General features: G+C 37.1%; 1 protein-coding gene across 4 annotated transcripts in view; it reads right to left on the bottom strand.

Moving 5' to 3' along the window:
* The window catches only part of LOC150106691 (putative phosphorylase b kinase regulatory subunit alpha), a 745,167-nt gene that overhangs the window by 714,923 nt on the left and 3,605 nt on the right, over window positions 1-26,639 (bottom strand). For all 4 annotated transcript variants that reach the window (XM_090393281.1, XM_090393285.1, XM_090393284.1 and 1 more), the window contains exon 3: window positions 11,321-11,479. In XM_090393281.1, coding sequence (XP_090249407.1) covers window positions 11,321-11,479 — 159 coding nt within the window. The remainder of the gene's footprint in view (window positions 1-11,320; window positions 11,480-26,639) is intronic.

The raw sequence follows: 26,639 nt of genomic DNA on the forward strand, positions 1-26,639 counted from the left end.
GTTCTGATAACAGTGTCCTAACTACTGAACTTGACCACACTTTCTTAGCCAATGACTACAATCTCCAAAAAACATAAAACTCTTTAACTGTACCCCCCCTCCCCACTTCAAGACAGAGACAACAAAAAATCTATCACCATTCCATATATCTGGGAGATATCTGAAAAATTAACAAAAATTCTAAAGAAATACAACCTTACAACCACTTACAGACCACATAAAAAATTAGCATCCCTTATCTGTCCTACCAAAGACTAGCTACATTCCCTAGACCTACCAGTTGTCTACCAGGTCCCTTGCAGTTGCAAACTGTCCTACCACAGTCAAACAGGCAGGACAGCCAATATCAGAATTTCTGAACACATGGACTACATCCAATTCCACCATTACAATCAATGGACTTGCTGACCATGCTTTGGACACCCACCACAGGATACGCTGGAAGAAGGCTACTCCACCACACCAAATACGAATATGAAAAGCTTTTCTTGGAATCTCTCTCAGTCCTGAGAAACTTTCCAAACTTCAACAAATCTGAGTGCATGAAACTGCTCCAAATTTAGGAAGCACTTATCCTCAGGAATTCAGCCCAACAGCTAAGTCTATCCATTTTAGCTCAGTAGGAGACATCAATTTAGGACTCTAGACCTGACTTTGGTTGCGTTTCTTCAGCCTCATTTACCCAGTGTTAGTGCCTGTGTACACATACCATTGTTCTGTGATCCCTGATAATGGCAATTTGGCTTTACTGAAATATTGGAAGTATTAATTAAAATTATTATTATTGATATTCAGTATACTTCATAATTTCCTGAAAAATAATAGTTATGTTACTAGGTTGTCTTCACCAGGAAACACAATATGAGGAAGGAATGAAAGAAAAAGCTGAAAAGTTGGACTGTGTATGGATTGCTGTTTGTGTCCTTACATGATTAGAAGAATGTTGAGTAATAGTCGTGGCCAATTCAGCACGGCAATGTCCATGAATGTATCTATAAAAAAAAATAATAATAATAAAGCCATAATGCAGAAACAAAGCACTATGAAAAAGTGACTGAAGAGATCATTGTTTATTAGGCAGATTACTCACTTCTGCATACTATCAAGAATGCTTAGGAAGGTTTTGGATTCACTGTTCTCTTAAACCTATCAGTATTTAGGATGAGTGTCGGTACTTACTTATGATTAATATTTTTGGCTACTGGACAATGACCTCGGTTAAGTCAACTGTGTTATCAAATCAATTTGTGTTACCTAAATTATTCCATTCTCTAGTATGAGAAAAACCAGCTTTGACTATCTGAATAGATTAGATAAACAAATATATCAAGCAGTTAGATCTTGGCTGGGACTATCATGTGGTAGTCCCAGCCAAAATCTAACTGCTTGATATATTTGTTTATCTAATCTATTCAGATAGTCAAAGCCAGTTGCTTATCTTCAAGTAACCATTAAATCTGGTGGATAAGGAATTCCTGGAATGAGATAGATGGCTCCTTGCTTAAAATATCTGAAGTTAAAGAAACTCCAACATTCATCTTTTTCCATTGCTGCATTTAGAACTCCTTTAATTCAACAAGAATTAACTAAAACACTATGTTGGACCTTTAACAATGGAATGCATATTGTTTCCAACTCTCTTGAAAGGAAGAAATGGGAAAGACTTCTATATCTCGCAGTTGATGGGAAACCTTTCAGTGGCTCAGAGAGGGGCACCATCTTAACTTTAGGTCCATGAAGGAACAATAATGTTGCCCTTCCTACCAAGGCTCGTATAGCCCAAAGCAAGCATAATACAGATACTATGTTTAGGGCTGGATGTGGGTACAAACTGACACTTATATATCTCGATGTTGTTTTAGAACTCACATCATTAGAGTTAAAAGACAGGATGCAATATGTGCCATCATAAAGAATTGACTAGAACCAAAAAGTTAGTTAGAAAGTTATCAAATATCAGGATTGAGGTAAGCATGAGAAAGCCTGATCTTTTGGCATCAAGAGATGGTAGTGTCATCTTCCTGAATATTCAAGTCTGTGGATCAAACTGAGACCATGATCACGCAAATAAGATATGACAGTTTATTATGCTCCTAATCTGGGTATTAAAAGACATTGTTTAGAAGAATATGCTACCAGCTTTTTCTGCTATAACCACCTCAAATAGAGGTGTGTAAAGTCCTATAAGGATGCACAGGTATCAGGTCTTAGTGCCCAAGACATCAAAATACATTTCCTATGAGCCCTTTTAGTAACATTGGTCACATGGAGGATGCATCAGCATATGACGAACAGGATACCTAGGAAGGTGTTGTTAGGCTTTGACTATATTTGTGAAGTATGCATCAACAGTATGCACACTGTTACGTCTTGGTTTTTCTTTGAATCTATGTTATTATTATACCCTCTTGTGCCTACTAAGAATGAGATCTCCAGTCTATCTCTCTGGAGTCGTCTCCTTTTTGAACTCTGACAACTTTGTTTGTCCAAGCTGCACCAGTCAGAGTCCTAGGACAGAAGAATTCTTGCTCAGAGAAATTTTCCCAGCATTTTAACAGCTACCAAATTTGTTAAATATATATAGTGTTTGTAGAGATCTCAGTTTGCAGTCATGGCCCTATCCTTTCTAATTATTCTTAACCTTCCCCTTATGCATAGGTTCACACTTTTATGAGTGGTAAATTAATCTCATGCTCAAGCAAAACTCAGGCTTACATAGTAAAACATGTTTATTGAAGATCTAATAAGTTTACAATTAGGTTTAAACATATCAAAAGCTTATAACAGTACCTATACTAAATCAAGTGACAATCATAAATGAACACTCTAGTTAATTAACATATAACTCATATCCTCTGGTCAATTAAATCCACTTAGCAAGGGAAAATACAAGTTTACAATTTTAACTTCAAATGCTAACACAGACCCCACCACATTAATTAGGTCTCACACAAGAATTTAAGTCCTCCGATTACCAGTCCAATGGAGCTAACAAGTTATAATGCATATAAGTCATTCAAAAAGTTCTCTAGGCAATTGTCCATTTTTCTTCCAACCAGAAATTGATTCACCCTTTTCCTCTAATGCCAATTGTTAATAAATAAGAAAATTCTGTACATTATCATCGCTGCATTAGGTTACCGAGTCCCCTTTATCCATCCTTTGCTGTTAGATACTATACTGCTTCAGTGGGTTGTGTCCACATGGAGGTCACTTCGCTCATCACGTACAACCATTTTCTGCACTCTGTTGGTCAACACTCATCTCGCTGATCACTATCGTCTAACTGCCCGTCTCCCTGGAGGAACTTTCTGTTGTCTCATCCGGTAGCACTTCTACCGATGGCCCGAGTCAGTGGACACCGTCATCTCGCGTACAGCTCGCCTGATACTCACCAGCCAGCAACAGGGGGAAACTTGAAATCCGATGACGTAGAATTCCCTTCCGCTGGTCAGCATCGTGGGTCAGAATGAAAACAGGAACAGAAAAAACTGGAGTGCGAAACCAGAACGAATCTGCATTTATTATCTCTTGTTGTGCCCTCTTTTCACTGCAGAAGTTTTCTCACGGCGCCTTCCTATTGGTCCTTAAGTTGTTTAGTCACAACTCTTCTCCTCAAGAGCACTCTTTTCAGGGAACGCGAGTTCAATTCACTTTCCACAAATGCCTTCACTTCGGGTGTTACGCTTATCATGGGTAACCCAAACACAACCTTTGGACTTTTGTTTGCATTGACATACATTTTGCATAGAGTATTTTTTTCTTACTAGTGTTTTCAAACAACAATATTTCTATCTAGACAGACAAATTCCTCCTTTTTTGTACTTCATTTGAAGGTAATTCAATTATGTTCTCTATTAACAATTTGTTTCTTTACTAACAGTACAAGTATTTCTTGGTTATTATTGTATTCTTGTTAAATCTTGAATGAATGATCCTTTTGATGAAAAGGTCCTTATTCAAGATCTAACAACAGTATGTATGTGTGCGTGCACGCATGTAAGTGGTTGATGTGTGCTAGTTATTGCCCTAGCATTAGGGTACTGTAATGCAAAGAATTAAAAATAAAAAATAGACTGGATATGATATTTATGAAGTGTTAAGACCTGAACAAGAGGAAAGGAGTGTCTTGAATGAAAAACAATACCAAGTTTTTTGGATGCCAAGGAGGTTGTGGATGTAACATGTTTATGCCAAGATAAGTTAGACATGAAAATCACCCCAAGACGAAAAACTAATCTTGATTGGAAGTCAGAACATTATCAAAAGTAAGAGAATGAAGTAGATCATTCTTATTTTGATAGCACTGAAATTCTCTACATTATCTTCATCCAATTTAAGAATGATAAAAGCCAAGTATTTAAGATATTGGTTATGAAAGATCTTGCTTGAATCATTTGAGCATACAGGGTCTGGTGGCAGGACTTATATGTTGGCTATTGTTTTACCTGATAGTAAAACACACAACCAAATTGACTTTATCCTTGTAAGCACAAGATTTAAAAACTCCATCAATCTCACAAGAACCAGATCATTTCCTGCTGCCGACATTGGCAGCGACCACAATATGGTCATCGCAACTGTGAATATGAAAATGAGGGAAAGATTACCTACAAAATCAACTCGTAAAAGATATAATATAGAAAAATGAAAGATCCCCAAATAAATACACTATATAAATACAAATTAAAACAAATTTTTGACACAAGCTTCAAGAAACATAATAGTATCGAATCTAAAACCAAATACTTCTCACAAAAGATAACTAAGACAGCTGAAGAAATCCTTGGATACAAAAGGAAAATAAATAAACAATGGATAACCAACAATATTTTAGACCTATGCGATGAAAGAAGATATTTGAAATCCCATATTAATAGTGGTGATAATAGAGAACAGTATAAAAATATTACTAAGATTATTAAAAAAGAAATCAAACATGCTAGAAACTTATGGATATTGGATGAATGCAAAAATATAGAAGAGGACTTAAATAAAAATAATTCTAAAAGTGCTGTTCAAATTATCAATAAGCTAACCAAACCTTTTTTTACTGCAATTAATTGGAGCATAGAAGATGAAGATGGAACTCCTATCACGGATAACCAGAAAATAATTGATAGATGGAAATGTTACGCAACCAAGCTTTTTCAAAAGGACCCTCAGCTGACCGATGATATTTTGGATGGAATTTTGCCAGGAGGTTCGAAGGAAGGAGATTACCTGATATTAAAAGAAGAAGTTATTGCAGCAGTAAGCTCCTCAAAAATTGGAAAATCACCAGGAAGCGATAGTGTCACAGTGGAACTGATATGCGAAGGAGGTGACATCATCATCATAGACACCTTGATAAATTTATTCCAGGATGTATGGAACACAGAGACTTGGCCTTCTGATTGGCGGACTTCTGTCCTTGTGCCTATCTCTAAAAAGGGAAACAGCAATAAATGTAGCAACTACAGAACAATAAGCCTTATTAGTCATCCAAGCAAAATCTTGTTAAAAATACTATTGTCAAGAATGAATCGAAAAGAAAATAGAAAGCAGACTATCAGATGAGCAAGCAGGTTTCCGGAAGTCCAGAAGTACAATCGACCATATTTTTACAATACACATACTAGGCGAAAAATACATAGAACATAACAAAATAATCTGTCACAACTTCTTAGACCTTCAAAAAGCTTTTGACTCAATATGGCACGAGGCATTATGGAAAATTTTAGAACATCATGGTATTGACAAAAAAATCATTAGGATTATTAAATCTCTTTATTCCTCATCTGATATGAGAATTGAAATTAAAAATTACAGCGGTGAACCGTTCAGGGCAGAATGGGGGGTAAGACAGGGATGCATCTTGTCCCCTCTTCTTTTTAATTGCTTTCTGGAATATGTCATAGATGAAGCTCTTTATGAATATGACACTGGAATAGTAGTTGGTGGACTAAGAATAAATAACTTACGTTTTGCTGACGATATCAATCTTCTGGCAGAAAGTGAAGAAGAATTACAAGAGATAACCAGCCGTGTTTTCGGAACATTAAAAAAATATGGATTATATATAAACCTACAAAAAAACAAAAATAATGATAACCTCAAAATCAGACACTGAATTCTTAAAGATACAAATTGGCAATAAGCAAATTGAGAATGTAAAGAAGTTCACTTATCTAGGAAGCACGTTGAGTCAAGATGGTCGTTCAAAAACCGACATTATATACCAAATTGCTAAGGCAACCGTGGCCCTACAGAAGTTAAAACTATTGTGGGGAGATAACAGAATAGCAATCACAACCAGACTAAGACTAATTGACACCTTGGTGAATTCTGTCCTTTTGTATGGTTGTGAGGCCTGGACTTTATTGAAAGAAGATGAGAGGAGACTCCTATCTTTCGAAATAAAAACTTACAGAAGACTTTTGAGAATTCCCTATACCACTCACGAAACCAATGAAAATGCCCGAAAACTGATCGACTCAATAGTTGGGAGAAAAAGGGAAAATATTCTGGCAATCATCAGAAAAAGACAGATGAAATGGTTCGAACGTGTGGAGAGGGCTAATGGCATTCCAAAACAAACCCTAGAAGGAATTGTTCCAGGGTCAAGGGTTAGGGGCCGACCTTGATTAAAATGGACTGATAACATCAAAAAATGGACAAATTCCCTCCCTTTCTCAACTGACATCAAGAACAGGAGACCGAGACGACTGTAGGAGGCTAGCAAAGAGTATCACCTGCCAGCCATGACTGACCCAATGGTTCATTTAGGACTATAGGAGAAGAAGAAGTTGTTCTCACATATAGTTCTGAACGTTACTCCCTGATATGGCAATTTCACTGTGACAAAATATCAGTAGTATTAAACTTTTCTAATTGATATATATTTTATTGTAATATCCTTTAAAAATACTATTTCATAATAGTATTTTTAAGGATATTACAATAAAATATATATCAAGTAGAAAAGTTTAATACTACTGATATTTTGTCACAGTGAAATTGCCATCATTTAATAGTATTTTTTAAGGAATGTTACAATAAATATATACAATAAAATAAAATATACATACATACATACATACATACATACATACATCTTCAAGGCCCACTCTTCCTAATTAGGTTGTGAGGGCAACAGCTGCAAGAGGAACTTCCAATGGTCACGATCCTCTGCCACCAAGCTCAGGTGTTCTGGTGGGATTCCCAAACATGTCCACCCAAGGTTTTGGATATAATCTATCCAGCGAGTCCTTGGCCTTCCACGTGGCCTCCCACCCTCTGGCTTGGCAAAGAGGGCCTGCTGAGGGAGCCTCTCTTGTGGCATTCTGACCAGGTGCCCGTACCAACGTAACTGTGATCTCTCAACACGGAGAAGCAGCGGTTGAGTATTGAGGGTTTCCCAAATTGCAGAGCTTCTGACTCTGTCGAGTTTTGTCAGCCCCGCAACCCCTTGAAGGAACCTCATTTCAGCCGCCTGGATTCGTGTCCACATTCTTTCGGTCATTACCCAACTCTCATGACCATAGGTGAGGATAGGGACATAGACTGTATTGAAGACAGCCAGCTTTGCCTTCTGGCTTAACTCCTACTTCAATACTACTGAACGGCCAAGCTCCTGCAATATTGAGCTTGCTAAGCCAATTCGAGTATCTAGCTCTGTGTCCCATTTTCCATCATTCGTGAATATGGACCCAAGGTATTTAAACTTCTCCACCTGCCTCATTGGGACTCCACTTACATTTAGAGTGCACTGGGATGGTTGTCTTGAGACCAGAAATGTTTCAGTTTTGGCCACACTGATCTTCATTCTGGCGTCGACACAAACAGCTACAAACCTATCCAGGGTCTGCTGGAGGTCATCTGTGGAAGAGCTAAGCAGAACTAGGTCATCTGCAAAAAGCAGACGTCCAATGCTACATTTTGCAATTCTGACACACTCACTGCCTTGGCTGTGCCTATCAATCCAGTCCATAAATATTATGAAAAGGAGAGGTGACAGAACACACCCTTGGCAGAGGCCAACGGAGACTGTGAAAGGTTCAGACTTTGTGCTGTTTACCCTGACACAAAATTCTGGGCATTCATACAGGGACTTGATGGCAGCTAATAGTTGACCATCCACTCCATACTCCTGTACTACTTGCCAAAGCTTATCCCGAGGAACCAGGTCATATGCCTTCTCCAAGTCCACAAAACATGTGTAGACATTCTTGGCATATTCCCAAGATTTCTCAAAGACTTGCCTTAAAGTGAAGATTTGGTCAGTTGTGCTTCTACCAGAACGAAAACCACATTGTTCTTCCTGGAACTTTGACTGAACTATGCTCCTGCACCGTCTTTCCAAGCACTTAGCATACACTTTCCCAGGCAGGCTGAGCAGAGAGATGCCATGATAGTTACTGCAATCCTTCTGGTCTCCCTTCTTAAAGACTGGTATTATTATTCCTGTCTGCCATTGTTTTGGTGCTCGCCCAGATATCCAAGCAGCCTGACACACTCGAGTCAGCCAGAGAACACCGTCTCGATTTAAGGCTTTTAGCATTTCGGGCCGAATTTCATCATTTCCAGCAGCCTTGCCCGATTTTAGCGATTTTATTGCTAAATGGACCTCTTCTGCTGTGAGACTAGTCATTGCCCCACTCTGCACCTCTTGGATGTCCACAACTGCTGGACCACCCGGGTTAAGAAGGCTCTCAAAGTATTCCCTCCATCTGTGGAGGATATCCTTCTCGGTTGTTAAAAGTGCACCATCAGAGGCCTTAATTGCCCTTGCTGCACGATTTCCTCCCTCGAAAGCGGCGGATGGTCTGCCAGAATACTTTATTTGCATAGGATGAGTCTAATCTTTCTCCAAAGGATTCCCAAGCCTTCTGCTTTGCTGTCTTTACTGCCTTAGCAGCAGCAGCTTTTCGTGCCTCAGCACACCGCAAACGCATCTCAGGTGACCTGACTCTAAGCCATGTTAGGTAGGACCCTTTTTTTGCTTGGACAGTTTTTCGGACTTCTTAGTTCCACCAAGGTGTCCTTTTCTCACTGCCCGTTGCCACGCCAAGCCACTTCCTGCCACACCATGAGAGTGCAGAGGCAGTGACAGCTGTTTGGAACAGCTTCCATTCCTCCTCAACATCTGCAGTATGCTTGGGAATCTTTTTGAACCTGGAGGAAATGTCATCTGCAAAATTCTTCCTCACAGCCTCATTTTCCAATGTCTCCCATTTCACGTGGTATAGCTGCTTAGGCCTAACAGCGTTAATGGTAGCATCTGGTTTCTGAAGCCGTAGAGTGCACACAACAAGGTGGTGGTCAGTTGACAGTTCTGCCCTTCTTCTTACACGAACGTCCAACACTGAGGAAAATAGGTCTGCTGAGACTATAAAGAAGTCAATCAGAGACTTTTGTTCTAGTGTATCCCTGTACCAGATATACTTCTGGACTTCTCGGTGCTAAAAGTTTAATTGCCATCATCAGGGAACAATGTTCAGAACAATATGTGATACAGGCACCTCAATGGGTAAGTGAGACTGAAGCAAGACGAGGCTGAGATGGTAGTGAGAAAGCTGATCTGTAGAAAAAGAAACATGGACAGGGTTATGATCAAAGTTGCCAAAAGGAGAGGTAATATCATTGGTGGATTTGAATGGAGAATTGGTTAAGATAGGAAAAATGAAGAGAATTATCTTGTATAGTGGTGAATGATTTATGTTAGTTCATTACTGAGCAAACATTTCTGCTTCTCAAATATCTTGATCTGTGAAATCAGAAAGGGAAGATACTGTGAATTATAGATATTGAAATCTCCAAGAAAGATTAGCTCACTGCTTGGATAATATGATCAAATTTTAGAGATAAATAATCAAAAAGCTTAAATAATCAGCCAACAGAATTAAGAAAGGCAGCAAATGAAAGCAACAAATAAAGAAAGGAAATCTTGAAGCATATCATATGAAGGGGATTTCAGGTATTCCAGATCTCATAATCTTTGGCACAGAATATCAGACACTGCAAAAGCATATTTCTCCCTTCTTAAAGAAGGCAGCATGCATGACGTAACATTGAAAGTTGAGGTGAGGAAATCAGAGGATGTAAGTTGATGTTCAGTGATGAATAACAGATCTCGTTTGCATGCCTGTAAATCACTGATGTTAGTACTGAGACCCTGGTAAAGTTGATGAAAAAGTGCTTTTTTTTTTTCTTTCTTTTTTTTTTTGACATGGAAATTTTGTTTTATTGGATATTTTGAGTTACTTTTTGTTCTTTAGAATTTTTCTGTTTTGATATTTTTTTGAAATTTCTTTGAAAGATTTTATCTATAGGGACCATTTACAATTTTTTATACTAACTCTCATGGTAGTAGAATACTGGGAAAATCTATCAAGCACAGGCATACAATAGAGGAGGACTTGTGGACACAACTCCCTATATGGCAGTTATCTACAAGTCTACCAGTCTATCAGCAGTACTCAAGGTAATAGGAAGAGTGTGCCTAGCCAGTTACATTTAAGGGCACAGCTTGTAAAAAAGATGTAAAAAATATTTATCAAAGTAAATTCATTTATGTACCTTGCTTATGTATTTTTTACATGCCATCATGTTCTAATTTATTTTTTTAAACAGCAGCATTAATTTCACTTATGGATCATGTTAGTTTTATATATGTTCAGAGAACCAACTAAATTTTCAACAAAGAAAAAAAAAAACTTACTCTTCAATCAATTTTATTTTCTCACATGACTAACAGCAATATTATTAAAACAGTGAAACAAACATTTTTCCTTCCAAAAAATGAAAATCTCAGATAACTTATCAGACTGTTATTCAAGTGCAACTCAGCTATGGTGAATGTGAGACCACCACCACATACATGCATTAAACAACAGGTCCAGAATAGTTTCAAATGACAGCAGTCATTTTCTAATGTAATAACAGTTACTATATATTTTATATTTTTATATGCTTGTGAATCCTTTCTTCTGTTTTTTGTGCATAGATGAAGTCTTTGAGAGTAAGATAAAACTAGTCTGTGATTATTGTATTTTTTTCTTTCTTTCTTTTTTTTTTTATAATAAATAAAATAGTTGATTTTTATGTTAAATGGTTTAGTTTTAACTGGTAATAAAAATGTATTACACCCACCCACACATATGTCGAGTTTTTTTGATTCTGACACCTCTTGTGATCAATTTTGGAATTACTATTCTAATAAATAAAATTTCTATTTTGAACAGCTGGATAATCCCCATAACCAGCTTCTGGATACAGGATAATTTAATACATGTGTCTATTAAATATAATATTAAATGAACCAATTAGTCTGCCTCACCTGTTCCAGTTCATATGTTTTAGCTCTATCTTCATCTAAATCAGCATTTTTTTTATATGCCATTGACAAAGCCCACACTGACATAATTGAATAAACACTATCTCGAATCCAAGAATGGTCATTTTCAGGTGATGAAGGTAGAAGACCAGTAACAGGATTCTGAAGATCAGGAACATGTAATAAAATACATTAAGAAAACAATAAAAGTAAATTTAAGAGATATAATATGAAATCTTGTACATATTTTATTCTTAAATCGACATGCTCTTTAAATGACAGAAGCAAAAATAAATCTTTGCAATCATTATTAATTCAAGAGCAAAGACAATCACTAAAATTTTGCTAAAAATTGTATGGAAGTAGCCAATTTTTTGTCATCTGGTGCGAGACTACTATCCTGCTTATTTGGAAGCATGAAGTGACTTAAAAGTATCATGCTTGGTTTCTGTAGCAGGGTTAGCAGATTACATCATCTAATCCTTAATCCCAGCCATGGTACTAAATGTATGAAAGGTTTAAAGCCTTTGTGGATGGACATAAAAAAATAATAAAATAAAAATTCTAACTATAACAATAATCAATATATATATATAAACTGTCACACATCTCCTTCAGGCCATCTATCTTTACTGTCTACTATAAGCCTACACATGCTGACTAATATGCTTACAGACTTTTACCATGATCACCACCAAAAACACCAAGAATCATTAACGCTTTCAAAAATAGGGCAATAAAAATGTATTCCAACTCTTAAGCATGATTACAGATTATGCAAACATTTATAAACAATGGCTACAGCAAAAACAATGAATAAAATTTTTTGGAAGACTATATCTAAAAATAATAGAATGGATTACAAAAAAACCATAGTCATTCCATATTATTAAAAGAATATCTGAAGAAATAAAATTTTGTAAAAGTTGATATTGCCAAAGGCTGTCCCACCTGGAATCCCTGCTTTTCGATCTGCCCTGGCTCAAGATTTCCTTATCTCACTTTATAGCCATCATCTACTGCCTTACCACTCTCCTAACTCTGACAACCATGCTGCTCTTTTGAACTACTTATCACTAAAAATTGAGTTCATACAAACTAATTACCAAAATTGTAAGATTATCATCCTAGGGAACTTTAATATCCATAACACAAACTGGTTCCCCCATTCCAACTTCACAGATCAAGCAAAATCATTTGCCATCAGTCATAACCTATAACAAATAGTTAACCTACCAATTAGAATACCAGACAATCTTCATTCTTCCAACACTCAGGAAGTGATGCAAAAGGTTATCAATAACCAGCTTCTTCTCTGCTTAGAGACTCATCAATTAATTGGTGATCATCAATATGGATTCTGCCATTCTCTTTCTACAGCTGACCTCCTCACCAATTTAGTCCATAGGCCATGGAAAGATTTGGAGAAACCCATGATGTCACTCTTGATATTTCAAAGACATTCAATCGGGTCTGCCATTGCAGTCACCTGAACAAGCTGCCACCTTATGGCCTTCCTCCGACACTTTGTAATTGGATTGCCAGCTTTCTCACTGGTCATTCATTGTATGTATGTCATGGGGAATGGCTTCCTTTCACCAGACTTTATCAATACTAAGGCAAGTGAAGTCATAAACTTCTATATATGAGTTGCCCCAGTCCTGAAAATAGTTCAGGTGCAAACTTGTTTGCTTACACTTGGATAAAGGATTAAACCAAGTATATAATTTCTTGGTATCTTTAATTTATAGACTTTATCAATGACAATATTCTTCATTCATCTTCATTGACTCTTCTTCCTCATTCAAGAAACCCTTCAGTACTCAAATGACAGAAGCCTCAAGATCATCCATGACCAGTGACTTAAATGATAATCTCCTCAGCATCCTCAAATGGGGTGAAGACAACCTGGTAAATTTTAATGCCATAAAAACTCAGGCTTGCCTTATTACCCACATGCTACTTCACTCCCTCTTACTTTTGATAATATTCCAATTTCCTTTCAAGATCAGCTTTCTTTTCTTGGGCTGACTGTCACATCCAGTTTATATCCAAACATATTACATACGTGACCTTGGGCTCTGGGTTTGAACAGAAAAAACACCAGCTTTGGTGTTCTTTTCTGTTGTTATTATTATTATTATATATATATATGGGTACTCCATGGAGTCAAAAGACTCATTGTGGAAACCTACTCTATCCATTAACACAATATCTAAAATACATCTTCTTAAATCTATTCACTGTTGAGGTACTCACAACTACCACTGGCAATCCTTTCCATTCATTTACCACTCTCCAAGTAAAGAACCTAGTCCACACATCCTTACTAACGACACTCTTAGACAACTACCAAGTGTGACCCCTTGTTTTCCCCCTACTCCCCATGTACTGAAAAAAATTTTTGTGTCAATCTTATAGAATCCCTTTAGTAACTTATTAGTTTCTATCATATCCCCTCTCCTCCACCTGTCAGCTAAACTCTGCAACTCGTGCACACACCCTCAATCTATCCTCATAGAGAACATTTCACAGACCTGTTACCAGCTTGGTCACTCGTATCTGAATCCTCTCCACTACCCCTAATCCCCAAGAAATGCAGGTGACCAAATCTGTGCACAGTGGTCAACATGTGACCAAATCATAGTCTTATAAAGAGAGATAATAACCTCCCTATCTTTACTTGTCAGTATGTTCTTCAGCATCCAAGTAATCCCCTGAGCTATTTTGCCAAGTGTTGTAATATGTCTTCTGAATTTCAAATCTCTATCCACCAACAGCCTCATATCCTATCCTCATTAATTTTCTGTAAACTAGTACCATTAATATGATACAAAGTAAGTAATCTTTTCATCCCAAAGTGCATTGACTTATATTTTATGAAAGTGAATTGACAACCATTTTCCTCTGTCTACACTGCCAATCTATTTAAGTCATCTTGTACGATATCTACACCTTTCCTAGTTTTGTATCATCAGAAAACAATTGAATATCCCCCTTCAAATATTTTGCAATATCATTAATGTACAAATTAAGGAGTAGTGGTCCTAGTACAAAGTCCTGGGGCACTCCACTAGTCACCCTCATTCACCTTGATTCCACTCCACCATAAACCACCCTCTGATATCTGTCTATCAAGGGGAAGGTAGGGTGTCCCTATCAATGACACTCGTATCAATTCCCATTTGCTCCAACATATCTAATAGTTTTCCTATGCAGCATTCTGTCAAATGCCTTTGCAAAGTCCAATAGTATCAGGGGGTATGATGATTTATCCCTTCAGTTGTTTTTTCCAACCCTAGGTGACTTTGCTAGCAAGTATTCTTGTCTACAAAGTGTTCTGGTGAGATTTTTACAGGGCAGTTCACCACTGCATTCCCCAACCCTCATTTTATCTGAGCTCAGGACTGGCATATATAGCTGATGAATCAGACCTGTAGCTGGAATATATTCATGACTGTAATCCATGTGTGTTCACAGAGCCAGTTTGCCTGTTCTGGGTGATGAAAAATCCAAGTTTCTGGGTGAAACCCCCCCCCACCTCTGTATAAGACCGGCTAACTCACCTTCCATCAAAAGAGACCAGATAAAGGTTCCTTGCGTCACTGAAGGGAATCGAACCCAGGTCTTTCCGACCAAAGGGCTTCATCTATACTGACTGAGCTATGGAGGCTCATCAGGGTGTAACCATTTCCTTTATCCAATTCTTCTACCATCACCTTATTATGAAATGTGAATAAATTACTGAAGCAGGACCTACCTTTAACAAAGCCATGCTGCCCATATCCTGTAGAGTATCATATTCCTATCCACCCATACCGGTCTGTAATTTGCTACTTCTGTCTTAAAGCCACCTTTATGTAAAGGAACTATCTACCCTTACTTAGATTAAACAACTTTGTAAGAGGCACTGCCAGTTCATTTGCACATTCTTGCAGCACACAAGTTGACATACCATCCAGGCCCACTGGACAGCATTCACGTCAATATTTTTCCCCATACTGAGTAGCTCTAGTTCATCTACCTTAGTGCTCACATCAGTCTGTCACCTCAGTAACTGCAAAGTTCACCACTTGAATGATATACCCTTTGCAAAGATCATAGTAACTGAACTATTTCTTCAGCTTCTATCACTTTCCTACAATCAGCACTAAGTAAAGTTATCTTTCCATAACCATTCTTTCTCTTACTTGCTATGTAGTGTAAAAACTCTTTTGGATTTATTTTGGCCTGTTTAGCTAACTTTCTCTCAAAATCTGATTTTCCCTTCCTTACCATACTAGCTGTCTTATTGCCCTTTTGCTTGTACTTTATATTGCTCATGGGATTGTTCAAAATATTACTTCTTTTCCCCCCTAAACTCCTAACACTTTATAAGTCTCAGATCTGACCAACCTTGGAATACTGTTCCCACAATTGGAGTGGTGCATCCAAAACCTCCCTAAGAATTTTTGATGATATACAGAAGAGGGCAATCTGCTTAATAGGTAACCATTCCCTCACAGACTCCCTTCAGTCACTTTTCAATAGGTGCTCAGTTTCAGCACTGTGCCTTTTCTTAGATATTTTCATGGGCACTGCTCCTCTGAATTTGGCTACCACCATTCCTCTACTTTCTTCTAACTATGTAAGAACTAGAACAGCTACTGGCCAACAACCATATGGTCCAACTCCAAACATACCGAACAAACTTCTCACATCTTCCTTCATTCCATCCACCTTATTTCTTTGGACCAGTCTCCCCCCCCCCCCTTGTCAATACTGATGGATTACAACTTCCAACTCATTAAGAAACATTAATAACTGCTTCTTTTTCCTTAATCGCTTACCTACAAATGGCACTATAGTGTTATAGGTCCTGTGACTTTTTATGAGTGGGGGTCATCATAAAAAAAATAATAATAATAATAAATAAATAAACAGTGCTATACAAGTACAACCTTAAAGCCACCTTTAACCCCTTATAAAATTAAAACTCCAACTAATCCAAGTACCCTGTCCAACTTGGTGTGTGCTTAATCCAAGTGCACTTGTAACTCACCACATGTAAGTGAAATACAAAACAGGAATTCCAATAAGAAAAAAAGAACACAAAGGACATGTCGATTTAGTAATCATTGAATTAACTGGGAATTTCTAACCAAGTCACAGATACACTCTGCAGAATCACTGGAAAATGCACCTGTTCCTTACATCAAGTCAAACCTCGTATGAATGCAAATTTAAAGAAACAAATAAAATTTTAATCAACCACTCTAATATCAACAGGAATGATGGCCTAAAAATCTCAAAAATATGGGTGAAACACATTTGACTATCATAATCTATGAGTTGAATTTGTTCCTGGAAAGGATGTTTTCCAGAAAAAATTCATGACTTGATCAAAGCAATATGTAAACAAGTAAAACAGATGGATGATATCATATATAATTAAGTTGACTGGAAATAATGATTTAAAAGGAAATATGATATGAGGAAGAGTTGTGTAAGACAAAAAACAATACCAAAAGAATCAAGATTTTGTTTCTTGTTTTTTGGTTAATTCAAGTTGTCCAATGTTTTCATGATCACCTGTCTTTTCTACATTCAATAACCTGTTTTAGAAAGTTCTACTTGGTTAGAAATTAAATAAAACTTGCCAAGAAATTAACATTGTTGTTTAATCCTTTAATTTAAGATTAATTTAATTAGATTAATTTAATTTCTAACCAAGTGGAAAAAGAGTCTACAAATATCTCTGATCCAGAATCTTTTAATCATAAGATGATATGCCTTTTTACTACTTGTATATTGGAAATATATAACTTCTGCATTAATTCAACCTTCATATCATTTCTAGGTTTGGCCCCAACTGATGAGACCTCAATAAATGATGAAACCAGTTTGATTAGCAATCCTTCCTATAATGCAGAGCAATATGCACTTCTGAAAGGAAGTGTGCTTTGCATTATGGAATACTAAGGTAATTGATATGAAATCATTGGCCTCTACATACAAGTAGCCTAATCATGAAGATATACTTCATGTGCAAACTTTGCATGCTTACACTTGGATAAAGAATGAAACAAGAATATAATTTCTTAGCAAATTTATCTACCATTCAATTATCTACTAATTGAAGTACAATTCATGGTGCTGTACCAGAAATCAGTTTGACATGCAAGGGTCAGTTAATTGAAGGGTATTTGTTTTTTGGAAGTTGGATAAATTACAGATTACTGTATATCCATTCTGAAAGAAGCCCCTGGATGGCTAGTCACCACCTAAAGGTGATTACCTTATGATTATGTTCATTAGAAGTAATATTTCATTTTCACCATATTATCCTCTGATGCAGTGATTATATTTGAGACTTGGTATATTTCCAAACTAGGAGTTTGCAAACCTCCATGGGTTCAGAGGCGTTTTGGGTAGTTTGTAGTAAAAATTCTGTAATGGTGTGTGCTTAGAGTTACATTGGTATATTTTTATAGCCACAAAGAGTTTAATATTAATTTACATGGTTCTGTTTAAAATTTATATTTAGTCGTGGTTTGGATTATGCATTCTTGCATAGTGAGCAAGAATTATTAAGACCATTTTAGAGAAATCCACTCCATTTACTTTGTCTTCCACACAGGCCTGTGCAATGTAGAGAGGTTGAATAAGAGAAAAATATGAGTGTAGGTATGTAGGAAATGTGATATTCTGATGGACCATGAGGATTGTTTAAATATGAGTAAGTAACATGCCGTCATGACTGACATGACAGTTGAAGATTGTGCGAATGTTCAGAGTGTGTGGAAGTGATACGAGGAAAAAAGTTCAATTGGTAATAAAACAGGTGATAATGACTTTGAAAAACAGTGAAATTAACAATAAAGTAGACAATAATGATGATGAAAAACAGAGTGCAATTAATGGCAAGGTGGTGAGTGGGGTTGATGGCAAACAAGTGTGTGTGTAACTGGCAATAAAATAGTGAGAGTGAATGAAGGAATAAGGAGAATATACGACTGGATATCAGGAGCAAAAAAAGGATGCAAGATTTGAAAGCTGAGTTGGTGAAGATGAGGTGGATGCAGAGTGAAATGAAAAGAATTGCAGACATGTATGGAAGAGTGAAGAAACTGAAAACAAATGATGTCAGTATGAAAAAGTAACAAAAGACCTGTGAGTAGCATAGTGTGGTAATTCAATTATTATAGATGTAGTAAATGAGAAGATGCACAAGATTTGTTTTCCAGGAGGTAAAATGAATAGAGTAATTGAGGCACTGGATATGAGGAGTAAGTGAGCAAAGCAGTTAGTAGTAGTAGTAGTAGGGACAAATGGCCTGACTGGGAACAAGGAGAATGTAAGAATGGATATCAGGTGGTTATTGAGAAGGATAAGTGATAACAGTGTGATAGAAAAGGTAGTCAGTATGTTGTCCAGGTATGACGGTGATGAGATGAGATGAGATGAGATGGACAGCAAGAATTATAAATGATATGTTAGCAGAAATGTGCGAAGAGAAAGGAGTGGAGTTTGTTAATGTAAGGAATGAGTTTGAAGGAAGAATTGAACTGTATAAGAGTGATGGACTGCATGTGAGACACAGTTAAATGACAATGACATTCTGACAGGAATATAGATGGATGGGTATGATGTTTTTCATGAAGATTGATGGGGCAGAAAGGGAGGAGGAGGAGTACTATTTATGGTAGCAGAGGAGTTATCCCAATCTAAGATGGACATGAAAGGAGCAAACAGTAACAGTAGTTTTGAAACAATATTGTGTGCAGTGGAGATAAACAGAATGAAATATCCAGTTGGCTATTAATATAGACTTGATAATATGGATTGCAATGAGAAGGAAATTTGCACGCAAATTGGTCTCACTAATAGGAAAATAGTGATCATTATGGGTGATTTATGATAATATAGATTATAAAGAAGAGATAGCATCAAGGAACAAAGAGATTGAATTTCTTGAGTTTCTGAGGGACAATTATCTTAGGCAGTATGTAACAGAGTACACAGGAATCAAGGGGATTGGATTTGATTATCTTATCAGAGAACATTATTGCAAATGAGGTGGTAAATCTCTCTCTTCCAGTTGATGAAAGTGACATGAAGAGATTACTTGAGTGGTGGCTACCCATAATATGAGGACATGTGAGAAAAGGATACATATACTCGGGAGACAGCTTGCAGCTATATCATGGAATGAAAAACTATATAGAAAGAAGATCAATGCTGATTGGGACCCATTTGGTAGAGGCAATGTGTGAATGCAATCCACAGGTCAAGAGATCAAATAAGACAGAGCATGAAATAAATGAATAAGGAAGTGAAGCAAGCAATTTGGCAGAAGAAGACATTATGTAGATAAGTGATGGTAATAGTCAGTTGCATGAGTACAAAGAGCAAGCAAGAGAGGTAACTCACTTGGTAAGGACAAGAAAAAGTGCAGTATAAGCAGTAATTAGCTTACATCGCTAGTAGAAGAAATAACAACATATACTAAAATATTTTTATATACTAAAATATTATTCTAGTATATGAAATATGAATATTATTCATATTAAAATATTATAAATATTACAATATTTTGGCAGTGTTACATTGCCATCATCAGGGATCACTAAAAAAATAATAATAAATAAAATAAATAAATAAAAAATGATATGTGCATGCAGGCACAAGCACTGGACAAATGCAGATGAAGAACAGCAACCAAAGTTGGGCCTAGAGTCCTAACTGTGCCCCCCCCCCCCAGGAGAGCACAGTTAGGACTAAGCTAGGACATCCTAAGATCTTTGCTGGGCTGAAGATCTTAGGATGAATACTTCCCAAATTTGGAGCAATCTCAGGCCCAAATTTGTTGAGGTTTGGAAAGTTTTTCTGGGCTAAAAAAGATTCGAGGAATAGCCTTTCATATTTGCATTTGCTGTGGTGTAATAGTGGTCTTCTTCCAGCATACCCTGTGGTGGATGTCTAAAGCATGGTCAGCAAGTCCTGAGTAGCTGTATTGGTAGAACCGGACGTAGTCCTTGTGTTCAGAAATTCGGATATTGGCTATCCTGCCTGTTTATCAGGACAGCCAATATCTGAAGGTCTACGGAATGTGGGTGGTCTTTGGTGAAGTGGATAAGAGATGCCAATTTTTTATGTAGTCTGTATGTAATTGTAAGATTGTATTTCCTTAGGATTTTTGCCATTTTTTCAGATGTACCCCAGATATATGGAAATGTGATAGATCTTGAGTAATCTCTGCACTGAAGAAGAAGCTGAGGAAGTTTGCAGTTAAAGGATTTTAATGTTTTTTGGAGCCTGTTAGCATTGACTCAGAAAGTGTTGAGGATATGGTTCAAGCTCAGTAGTTAAGGCACTATTATAAGAAATGATTAATTTTGCACTGTTATATACGATTTTTATAATCCCATATTGTTGGAAGCATGGGGGGGGGGAGGTGATGACCTGGTGAATGTATCTACCTGTATGTGTAGGTTTTCTGTAAACTGAGAACTAGCATGTAATCAGTATCTAGGAATGGGAGACTGTTGTTATTTACCTTTTCTAAAGTAAACTGGATCCTGGGGTGCTGACTGTTCAGATATGTTAAGAAATTATGGAACATCTCTAGGCCATATGGCCAAATGGAGAATACATCATTCATCTACATAGCATAACCAGACAGTGGGTTTATATGGGGTAGCGGTTAAGCCTTTTGCTTTAAATGTCTCCATGAAGAACCCCTCAATTAGTTTATAGAATATTTCTTGCCAAACAAAATAGCCAGAGTTCATAGTGAACTGAAAAGAGGCTGAGATATCGGAGGAAATATAGCTTCGATGAGGTCTACTGGGGAAGGGGAGGCAACTCCTATCCACTCCACCAAAAACCAACCACATTTTCTACACCTAACAGGTCCCTAGCAGTCGCAAACTGTCCAACTATGGCCAAACAAGGACAGCCAACATCAGAATTTCTGAATGCATGGAGTACATCCAGAAATTCCTGTGGCGAATCCTGTGGTGCATTGGTCATGCACTACAGTATTCGCTGGAAGAAGACCATTCTATTACACTGCAGCAAATACAAATATAAAAGGCTATTCCTCAAATATGTCTTGGCCCTGAAAAACTTTCCAAATTTCAACAAATTTGGGTGCATGAGACTGTCTCAAATTTGTGAAACATTCATCCTAAGATCTTCAGCCCAATGGCCAAGACTACCCAATTTAACCCACTAGAGGATGCCGTTTGGGACACTAGGCCCAAATTTGCTTTCCTTTCTCCAGTCTCATTTGTCCAATGTTTGTGCCTGCATGTATATATATATATATATTTTTTTTTTTTTGTGATCCTTCATCATCAAATTCCCGCCATATACCCTCAAGGGGAGTACCGGATATCAGAGTGCTACATGAAAAATTTACATTATTACTAACTTCCTATCTACAATTTTCCGCCAAATTAGTCTGTTACTTGTCAAGACTCCAACATTATCAGATCTTATACAGTATTTCTATCGTCTAAGGCACTTTGTACCATATCAATCCACCTATATCTTGTTCTTCCTAAGAGACCACTTGTTTTGCTAATCCGCCCATTCTGTTTAAGTGACCATACCACCTAAGATTAGCTCTGCTAACACATTCCTGGATGCTGACAGTGTCAAGTTCTTTCCTAGTATCCTCGTTTTTAATATGATATTGCCATTGATGCCATCTGTTCATGCCACTAATCTTTCTCAGAACTCTCAAATCTGCAGCTCTAGTCTTTGGTCAAGTGTTTTACTTCTGACCCACCTCTCAGATCCGTAAGTTAAACTGGTTTGAACACTGTCTTGTATATCACAGCTAATTTAGTGTTCTGACTAATTTCTCTCTTTTCCACATGAATTTATTCAATTGACTTCCTACCATACCAGCTTTGTTGATTCCGTTGTCTATTTCCATATGTAATTTACCATCCTCACTAAAAATCGTGCTTAAGTAGCTGAAATGTTTTACTTGTTCAACAGGTTCTCCGTTCACAATGCAGTTGACATTTTCAATGATTCAGCCTATTTTCATTGTCTTTGTCTTTTTATTGCTGACCATCATACCATATCTATTACAACAGTTATTCAATTTAGTCAGGGAATCTTGCAAACTTGTAGCGGATTTATTTAGAAGTATAACATCATCTGCATAAAGCAAAGAGTTGAGAGTAACATCTCCAATTCTGATATCATGTTTAATATCACTTTCATTCATAATGTGATCCATATAGATAACGAATAACAGAGGGGAAAGGTACATCCTTGTCTCACAGCAGATTTAACATTAAACCATCTTCCTGTACTTCATTCAATTCTAACTGCTGACTTACAACTCAAATAAACACTAAGTATTGCTTGATATAATGCCCCACTGACACCATATAACTGTAGCATATTGAATAGCTTCTCTCTTGGCACCTTGTCATACGTCTTTTCCAGATCAACAAAACTTAAATACAGATCGTTATTATATTCCCATGCTTTCTCAACTATTTGTTGTAACGTGAAGATCTGATCCTGACAGCCTCTATACAGCCTGAATCCAGCTTGCTCTTCACCAAGTTTTCTTCCACAATTCTTCTCAACCGTTTCTCAAGTATACTTGCATAAATCTTATCAGGAACACTCAGTAGGGAAATACCTCTGTAATTCTCACATTCAGTTTTATTTCCCTTTTTATATATGGGTATTATGACAGCTCCACTCCAATCATCGGGAATTAGTCCCTATGTCCAGGCTTTCTGAACTATGCAGTGCAGCCACTGTAAGACTTTTATACCACCATACTTCAGCATTTCTGGTCGAATATCATCTGCTACTGCTGCCTTTCCACATTTCAAGCCTTTGATGACTTTTTCTACTTCAAGTATGGATATGTATTCCTGACTGCATGCCTGTTGAGTGTTTTTTTACCACTGTGCTATCACTGCTTGTTTCATTTAGCAATTTTTCGAGGTAATTACTCCAAAATTCAAGGATATCTTTTTCTCCACTTTTCATGTCATCTTTATCATCTCTAACTCCTTTTTACAGCACTCTTTCCTCCATTTCTAAACTTCTTCAACAACCTCCAGAATATTTTGCCATCTTGATATTTATTTTCTATGTTCTTGCCAAAGTCATCCCGTGACTTTTGTTTAGCTAGTGTTACACAGTGTTTAGCTTTCTTACATTTGTCTCTGTATTCTCTAAGAGCACAAGCTGATTTATTTGCGAGGAACTTTTGATGTGCTTTCTTCTTTTCCTTTACCACCTCTTTAACTTCCTGTGTCCACCATGGAGTTCTGATTTTTCTATCCTTGCAGATAACCTTACCATATGCTTCTCTGGCTGAATCAATCAGGGTTTTCTTCAAGGTTTGCCACTGAATCTCCAAGGTTTGGTTCCTGTTCTCAATCTCTTTCATTTTTTTAAAAATAATCTTTGTGTATTTTAGTCTACAGTTCACATCTGAGAGCTGCTTAACTTTTATTCTCTTTAAAACTTTCTTACATGTCATTCTTTTCAATATGAAATTCAATTTTATCCTGCTCAAGACTAAATAGTGATCAGTCCCAATTTCAAATCCTCTGTACACTCTGGTGTCCTGCACCAGGGAGAAAACATCACTATCAACAATAACATAGTCAATGAGAGTTTTCTTATTTCTTGCCTCTTTTCTCCATGTGAATTTGTGCACATTTTTATGTTGGAGCATGGTGTTAGTAATATCCAGTCCATGTCCTGAGCAGAAATCCAACAGGTATTTGCCATTATTCTTAGCTTTGCTCTTTTCTCCAAATTTTCCCAAAATATTTTTGTATGTCTGACAATCATTTCCTACTCTGCTATTTAGATCCCCAACAAGGACCAACTTTTCCTTTTTCATTGTGTTCAGTTGCTTTCTCTAAAGCCTCAAAAAATTAGTCCACTTCTCTTCTACCTTAGTAGAACCTTCTGTTACCATAGGCACAAATAAGTCTCATTGTCCAGTTCTCCATTCTGATATCTGCCTACATCACTCTACTTGAGACTGCCTGCCATTCAAGAAGATAAGCCTCGTATTTTATGTTGAATACTATGGCTTCTCCTTCTTTTCCTTGATTGTCATTGCCTGAATATAACATTTTGTATTTATTGCTCAAAAAGATCTCACCAGTTTTTGTCTTTTTTGTTTTAGTCACCCCTATTATGTCGATCTGGTACTTATCTAATTCCTCAGCTAGCTCCATTTCTTTGCCATTCAGGCTACTTATGTTGATAGTACCGATCTTTAACTCTCGTGATATTGAGTTGGGGTGTGTTTTCAGATTTGTTCCAGTAGCTGACTTTTCGCTGTTCACCCTGGTTCCCTGGTGAAAACAACGAGGGCCTTGTTTTAACAGGGCGACGCCCTAGCTGGCATGAAATTTTGTCATGTTGTACCATCATTTTGTATTTTGGTTTAAGCCAATAAGAATGCAATTTGGTTGGCTAAATCCCAAATTGCCAGCCATCCTCGTTCGTTCAGTATCCAGGTAGATATCCAACAGGTGCACCACAAGAAGGTGAGTATTGGACATTGGGTCAGAAGCCCTGGTCGGTTCTCTGCATTCTTTTAAAGGCTATGTGGAGGTCTCCTCTCAGTTATACAGATTTGACCCTTAAGCACCCCCTTGATGATGGCAATGTAACATTGCCAAAATATATTCAAATAGTAATTAAAGTATTCATAAATAATAGTTTAATATACATTGTTATTTCTTGAAAAACAGTTATAAGTAACCAAAAACCAGAACTGAAGAAGTATGAATAATTATGCAATGATTAGTGGCACACTCAAGATTTAGTCTTGGGGGAGTGAGTTGAGTAGATGATTTGAGAATAGACACTACGCATTCCATATGACCTATGACTGAGCACCTGCAGTGATTGCCAATACATGAAACCCATGATCTCCTCTGGCCCGGCTCGGGCAAATAAAATAGCACACGGTCCACCCAAGCACTACCTCATTCGCCTTGCGTTCACAGCGGCCATGATTCTTGAGAGCTATAGGGTATTCCCACCTTATGTGACTACTAATTCATAGATAGCATATTAATCGAAGACACAACACAACATAAATAAAAAAATTTATTTTATTTAGGAAAAGATTTTTGGAAATTTTTCTAGTGTTTTTTCATTTTTCTTTTTTTGGGGGTTCTAGGCCCCTTGCCCCCCCCCCCATGGGTGTGCCACTGGTAATGATGATACTGGTTGGAAAATATGGTAGAATGATAACCAGTGAGGATGTTATAGTAGAGATGTTAAATGAATAATTCATAATGGTAATTAATTCCTGTCACAGTAACATTATGCAGAATTTGAGAACAATGGGAATGGAGAAGGAGTCACTTATTGTGAGTGAACAGGAGGTTTATGAGGAACTGAATAGACTTGATATTAATAAAGCTGTAGGACTTGATGGTATACATGTCTGGAGAGAATGTATTTGCCCAAGTTTGAAAGGAGTGGAAAGAGGTAAAATTGTTTTAATTCATAAAGGGGGTGATAAGACTAGGATTTCAAATTACAGACCTATCTGTTTGTCTGGAGTTGAGGTAAAAGTGTTAAAATGGCTAGTGAGGACTAGGATTTAGAATTGAGTTGGCAACAACAATCTCTTTAACGGACAGCATGGGTTTGCTAAAGGAAGATTGTATTTTACTAATTAAAACAAGGTGAAAGTTTCATACATAGTGGTATATTTAGATTTTGCTAAAGCCTTTGAGAGATTACCACATGACAAGCTGGTAATTAAACTGGAACAAATGAGGATGAATAGTAGATTAGCACATTGGATTAGAGATTGGCTATGTGATAGGCTGAGCCTCAGTAGCTCAGTTGGTATAGACGAAGCCCTTTGGTCGGAAAGACCTGGGTTAAATTCCTATCCATGACATGAGAAATCTTTATCTGGGTCTCTTTCAACTAAAGGCGAGATAGCTAGTCTCGTACAGAGGTAGAGGATTTTTTTCATCCAGAAACTCAAATTTTTTGTCCCTCAGAACAGGCAAACTGGTCCTGTGAATACTTACAACAATGTAGAAGAGATAGGGTCCTCACCACATTCTCCTTACACCCATAGTCAATCATGAGTCACATTATGGTAGTCAACCTCGTGGACAGAGACCACATGATGATGATGTGATAGCCATCAAGTTGTGTAAGGGGGAGAAATAGCCCAGAAGAGGAGAGTCACAAGTGATATGTCCAAAAGGTCTGTTTTGAGGCCATTCCTGTTTAATTTGTAATGTAAATGACAATGGAAAGGGCTTGAATAATGATATACAGTTACTTAAATATAAAG

This window comes from Typopeltis vanoorti, chromosome 5 (assembly GCF_054136105.1).
Source record: "Typopeltis vanoorti isolate ZY-2024b chromosome 5, IOZ_Tvanoo_1.0, whole genome shotgun sequence".
In the NCBI taxonomy this organism is placed as follows: Eukaryota; Metazoa; Arthropoda; class Arachnida; order Uropygi; family Thelyphonidae; genus Typopeltis; species Typopeltis vanoorti.